We start from the raw sequence: 6,000 nt of genomic DNA, 5'->3' as shown, positions 1-6,000 counted from the left end.
TGCTCTTGTTCATCTCTATCACTGCCCTCTAAACTCTTCCTCTGTCTATACAAATAGTCCCATAATTACCAAGCTGTGAACCTGCCTAGCCTGTCACTCACATCCCACAAACTCAGAGAGGGCAGGGAATCTGTCTCCCTTATCCACCCTTATAATCCCTGTGCCTGGAAGGATGCCTGTAAATATCTGTGGGCTGGAAAACAATGGCTTTAAATTTGATAAGGGCTTTTTTTTTTTTTTTTTTTTTTTTTTTGAGACAAGGTCCTGCTCTGTCACCCAGGCTGGAGTGCAGTGATGTGATCTTAACTCATTGCAGCCTTGACCTCCTGGGGCTCAGGTATCTCCCTCCTCAGCCCCCCAAGTAGCCGGGACCACAGGTGTGCATCACCATGCCTGGCTAATTATTTTTGTATTTTTTGTAGAGATACAAAAAACACAAAAATGTTTTTTTGTATTGTCGCGGTGTTGTCCACACTGGTCTTGAACTCCTGGGCTCAAGCGATCCTCCCTCCTCAGCTTCCCAAAGTGCTGGGGCTACAGGCGTGACCCACCACCCCTGGCCCATTGATAAGGGCTCTTGTGGCCTTTTGTAAGGGTACAAAATGGGTTTTTGTAACCCTAACCCTTAGGTACCGTTAGGTACTCGATCACCTAAGGACACAGGTCCAAGGGTCATCAAGGGGCATGGATTGTTTCTGTTTTGTTCCCAGCTGTGCCCCAGTGTCTACAGCAGTGTGTGGTCCACCGTATGCACTTAGTACATGTTTGTTGATTGACTTCACGAACCTCTCCTGAGGTTTCTCCAAAAAGAATAAGAACTTCCCACTCCCTGGGTGGGCCTGAAGGATGCTGGCTGGATGTCTGTGGTCTCTGGTCGGGGCTGGAGCCTTTGCCGTGGGAGAGACTTGAGTCTGATGGCAGAGCTGTGGTTCTTCCAGTTCTGAGTGGGACATGGCTCCTGCCTTCAAGAAACCCAGTCTGACAGGGGACACAGCCCGGTCTACTGGTGATGGCAGTAGGAACACAATTCCCATCTGTGGAAGTTTGCTCTGTGTAGGGAGAGGCTGACAGCGTTCATGCACCATCTCATTTAAGTGTAGTGCCCAGTGCGGTGGCTCCCGCCCGTAATCCCAGCACTTTGGAAGGCCGAAGAGAGAGGCTTGAGTCCAGGAGTTCAAGACCAGCCTGGGCAACATAGTGAGACGCCCCCCCTACTCCATCTCTGCAAAAAATTAAAAAATTAGCCGGGCGTGGTGGTGCACACCTGTAGTCCCAGCTACTGGAGAAGCTGAGGGGGAAGGATCGCTTGAGCCCAGGAGTTCGAGGCTGCAGTGAGCCATGATTGCCCCACTGTACTCCAGCCTGGGCAACACAGTGAGATCCTATCTCTGCAAAAAATTAAACCCTAAAGATAGCGCACCACCCCTGACCTTTTGCAGAGACTACTGAGGCCCCCAGAGGGCGAGGGCCCGGCATGATCTGGGAAGCAGTGTTTGCTGTGAGATTCCCTTTCTGGCAGGATTCCCTGCCAGCGCTTGGCAAGGCTGCGTCCTGCTGACCCTTAAATCTCAACCCAATGTCACTTGCTCAGAAAAGCCATTTCCGACTCCAGACTGGTCCCCGCTCCCCGCAAGCCCCCCCCCGCTCCCACGGTGGGTAACACGGTGTGAATTTCTTCACTGGTTTTTCTTCTCCCGCCCCTCCGGGAGGGGGTGGGGACCCTGTTTTAAGGCACTGGGCGCCTCCCCATCCGGCCTCAGTTTCCCCAACGGCCCAGGGACTGAAGGAAGGGGGCGGGTGCCCGGGGGCCGGGGGGGTCGCGGGCGCGGGGAGGGGCGGTGCGAGGGGGTGGGCGCGGGGCGGGCCGCGGGCGCGTGGGGGCGGCGGCGCCACCTTAAGGCGGCTCAGCCCGCGGCTCCCGGCCGAGCCCCGCCGGAGGGAGGCGGCTCCGCGCGGGGCCCGCCGCCCGCGCCGCCGCTACCGAAACCCGGCCGCGGCGCGCCCGACCTTCTGCGCCGGCTGCCGCGGCCGCCCTCGCCGCGCTCCCGCCGCGGCCGCTGCCCCTGCCCGCCCCGCTCGCCCCGCGCACCCCAACGCGGGGAGGGGCTCCCACGACCCCGGGCGCGCGCGCTTGGGGGCGCGCCAGGGACTCCAGGGTCCCTTGCCCCGCGCCGCTTCTCCCTCCTCCCTCTTTCTTCGGGCAGCCTCCCCACCACCCCACTTCAGCCTCCCCCACTCTTGCCGCCTCCATATCATCAAGCTCTGGTGGCGCTTGGGGGGCTTTTCGGATCGGCAGGATGTACCCCCAGGGAAGGCACCCGGTGAGTGGGGACTGCGGGGAGGGGGCCCCCAGTGTCCGGGAACTCAGACCCTGACGTTTCCCCCAAACCCCCCCAGACCCCGCTCCAGTCCGGCCAGCCCTTCAAGTTCTCGATCTTGGAGATCTGCGACCGCATCAAAGAAGAATTCCAGTTTCTTCAGGCTCAATACCACAGGTGAGGGGGGCCGCCCCAGGGGCCGCGGGAGTTCACCTGGGCGCCGGGGCGGAGCGAGGCCTCCGGGGTATAGGGCGGGGAGGAGGGGCTCCCGGTTGGGCGGGGGGCGCGAGAAAGGCCTCCAGGTGGAAGCGCAGGTGCAGAGGGGTCTGGGGACAGTCAGAGCTGGGGCATTTGGAGCCCAGGAAGGGGCGGGGAGGGACTGGGACAGGAGGTGGGGGGAGGTCTGTAAGGAAGTCGGGAGGGGGAGATCCAGCCTCTCACTTTGGAAGCCGGCCCACATGGGGCGGGTGGGAGCCCCTTGCCCTCTCTCTTCTTCTCAGCCTCAAGCTAGAATGTGAGAAGCTGGCCAGCGAGAAGACGGAAATGCAGCGACATTATGTCATGGTGAGGGCACTTATGATGCCAGGGTGAGGGGAGAGGCGGGCAGGGCTTTGAGTCACGGTGGACTCTGGGGTAGGTCCCTGCCCCACTCCGAACCTCATCTTCCCTGTCTGTACACTGGGCAGGTTGGGATTTCAGGCTCTCTAGGAGGGTCCTCCCAGCTCTGGGAATGGGGAGACAGGGAGGACCCCTCGCCTGATGGGAGAGTCTGTCGGGCCAGGGCCTCTGGACACTTCCTACCTGCCCTGCCTCTCTGGGGAGAGTAGAGGGGGCCCTTCCAGGCAGAGCCCCCACTTCCTCCTCTGGGACCCCGTGGAGCTGGGGGGGCTCTGCTTCCTGCTGTGATCCCCTGAACCTGGGGACTCTTGGAAGACCCTGGCATCACCTGTCTGGAGGAGGGCACCCATCTCCACCCTAGACGTTCTTACTTGGTTTTTCCTTTGCAGTATTATGAGATGTCGTACGGGCTCAACATTGAAATGCATAAGCAGGTAACTGGGTTGGGGTTACGTGTGTTCAGGAGGGAGGGTGGGGGTCTGGAAGCCCTGAGAAGGACCCAGAGTGGGCAGCCGGGGCCAGAGCAGACCTAGGGAACACGGGTCTCATCCTGAAATCTCCGCAGAGGTCACAGAGGGCCCATCTGGGACCAGGAAGACAGATTTCAGCCTCATGGAAGGAAAATGAGTCCCACCTTCTGAAGACAGTATCTAGCAGTTGGAGCATCCAGCAGAGATGCAGGCAGTGGGCAGGGGCCACCAGGCATCCCCATCAAGGAGGGCACATAGCAGAGGCAGGGCAGCCAGGCCAGGGAGGCTGTGGAAGTGACTTCTGTCCTAGGAGGGAGCTGGATGGCCACTCTTAGAGGTCCCTTTCAACCCAGAGTCTGAAGTTTTGAGATGGACCCCAGGTTCTGTTGCTGCTTTGAAGCTTCTGAGATTGGTCTCAGTGTGATTGGCTGGAAGGTTCCAAGATTGTTCTCCAGGCCCTGAATTTGATGCCATGGTTCAGACTGTGACCCCACTACTCCAAAATAGACCTCAAAACTCTGTGGCTGTCTTCAGGGCTTTGAGATTGACTCCAGTGTCATAAGGCTCTGAGCCTCTTCTGGAGCTTCTCAGTGTGATCCAAGGTTCTGAGACAGACTTCAGGGTTCTGAAATAGACCTCAGGGTTCTGAGATTGACTTCAAGGTTCAGAGATAGACCTCAGGGTTCTGAGATTGACCTCAGTGTTCTGAGATAGACCTCAAGGTTCTGAGATTGACCTCAGTTTTCTGAGATAGACCTCAGGGTTCTGAGATTGACCTCAGGGTTCTGAGACAGACCTCAAATTTCTGAAATTGACCTCAGGGTTCTGAGATAGACCTCAAGGTCCTGAGATAGACCTCAGGGTTCAGAGATAGACCTCAAGGGTCAGAGATAGACCTCAGGGTTCTGAGATTGTCCTATCTGTGTACTGAGATGTGTTAAAAGGTTCTGAGGTTGTTCCTGAACTTGTGATCTCAAGGTTCAGAGATAGACCTCAGGGTTCTGAGATAGACCTCAGGGTTCTGAGATAGACCTCAGGGTTCAGAGATAGACCTCAGGGTTCTGAGATTGACCTCAGGGTTCAGAGATAGACCTCGGGGTTCTGAGATAGACCTCAGGGTTCTGCGATTATCGTATCTATGTGCTGAGATGTGTTAAAAGGTTCTGAGGCTATTCCCGAACTTCTGATCTCAAGGTTCTGAGATAGACCTAAAGATTTTTTTTTTTTTTTTAATTTTGAGACAAAGTTTCACTCTTGTTGCCCAGGCTGGAGTGCAATGACCCGATCTTGGCTCACTGCAACCTCTGCCTCCTGAGTGCAAGCGCTTCTCCTGCCTCAGCCTTCCGAGGAGCTGGGATTACAGGCGCCTGCTACCATGCCCGGCTAATATTTTGTATTTTTAGGAGAGACGGGGTTTCTCCATGTTGGCCAGGCTGGTCTTGAACTCCTGACCTCAGGTGATCCACCTGCCTCGGCCTCCCAAAGTGGTGGGATTACAGGAGTGAGCCACCTTGCCCGGCCAATAGACCCAAAGATTCTAAAATTGACTTTAGTGGTCCATGCTTAATCCTGAGATCCTGAGACTGGCCAGTGGTTTCTAAAGGGATGAGAGGGGTCCCAAGCTTCTGAGCTTCATGGGCTCCTAGATTCTATCAGAATATTAGAATCAATGAGCAGAACCTTGTATTGGGACTTCCTGGTGGGTGGGAAGGAGAAGGGGGTGGGCTGGGAGTGTGGGGTGCCTGGGGTTGCCCACCCTGGCATGCTTTCCTGCATGTGTGGGGGTTCTGTTGGTTCTGATGTGGGCAGGAGGGGGCTGGTCTGCTGAAGCATGGCGTGGTCCCATGGGTCCACGCAATAGACCCCCCCTTATGGGGTGCGGAACACCCTAGGATCCCAGTTCCACCCTCCTGGTGGGAATAGGAGACACAGACTTCGCCAGACACACAGCACACCTGTAACTCAGGCAGAGGCAAAGCCCGTGGCCATTGTGTGCCCGCCCCCTTCCCCACCCACACGCCTTCTCGTCTGCTCAGCCTCTTTGGGGCACCTGGGCCCAGACCCTCTCCAGATGAAATCCTTCCCTTGAGTGTGGCGTGCTGAGATCTCCACCTGGAGGCATCCCCAGCTGGTAGATCAGTCCTGGGAAGCGGAGGAGACCAAGAGAGGGGCCTTGCCTGGGACAGACGTGGGCCAAGCTGGGGCTGGAATCTGGGACTCCAGGCGGAGGCCCCTTTCCTTTGTTTCAGCTGAGCCCAGCACCTCTGAGTGTCTGCGTCTGAGTTGGGTGTCTGAGCGTCTGCCTCCTGCAAATCCCTGGCGGGTGTGTGTCTGGCGGGTGGTGTATCTGTGACTCGTAGGACCTCAGCCCTGGTCTTCCCAGCTCCAGGCCACCCTGGGCCTCGCTCAGCTGAGCACGCAGCCTGGTGGGGCTCTGAATCCCGCCTCGGCCCATGCCATGCTAGCCTGAGTTCCCTCTGTGCACCTGCGGGCGCCACCTCCCCAACCCTTCGGCTTTGCCAGCACCTGGTCCGCCTGGGAGTCCAGAGCTGGGTTGCAAATCTCTACCCCGCTCCAAGCTTCCTCTCATTGCT

The 6,000-nt window shown here is 57.7% G+C and overlaps 1 protein-coding gene across 3 annotated transcripts in view; it reads left to right on the top strand.

Moving 5' to 3' along the window:
• Window positions 1-1,921: 1,921 nt before the first annotated feature.
• The window catches only part of TLE2 (TLE family member 2, transcriptional corepressor), a 32,306-nt gene continuing 28,227 nt past the window's right edge, over window positions 1,922-6,000 (top strand). For 2 of the 3 annotated variants that reach the window (XM_034945915.4, XM_034945913.4), the window contains exons 1-4: window positions 1,922-2,321; window positions 2,398-2,495; window positions 2,819-2,882; window positions 3,326-3,370. In XM_034945915.4, coding sequence (XP_034801806.1) covers window positions 2,298-2,321; window positions 2,398-2,495; window positions 2,819-2,882; window positions 3,326-3,370 — 231 coding nt within the window. In that variant the 5' untranslated portion in view covers window positions 1,922-2,297. The remainder of the gene's footprint in view (window positions 2,322-2,397; window positions 2,496-2,818; window positions 2,883-3,325; window positions 3,371-6,000) is intronic. The other variant, XM_034945916.3, reaches the window with a different exon arrangement.

The sequence above is a fragment of the Pan paniscus genome, chromosome 20, assembly GCF_029289425.2.
Source record: "Pan paniscus chromosome 20, NHGRI_mPanPan1-v2.0_pri, whole genome shotgun sequence".
Taxonomy (NCBI): domain Eukaryota; kingdom Metazoa; phylum Chordata; class Mammalia; order Primates; family Hominidae; genus Pan; species Pan paniscus.
Note: the sequence above shows the minus strand (reverse complement) of the source record. Positions and strands in the feature narration are given on the sequence as shown.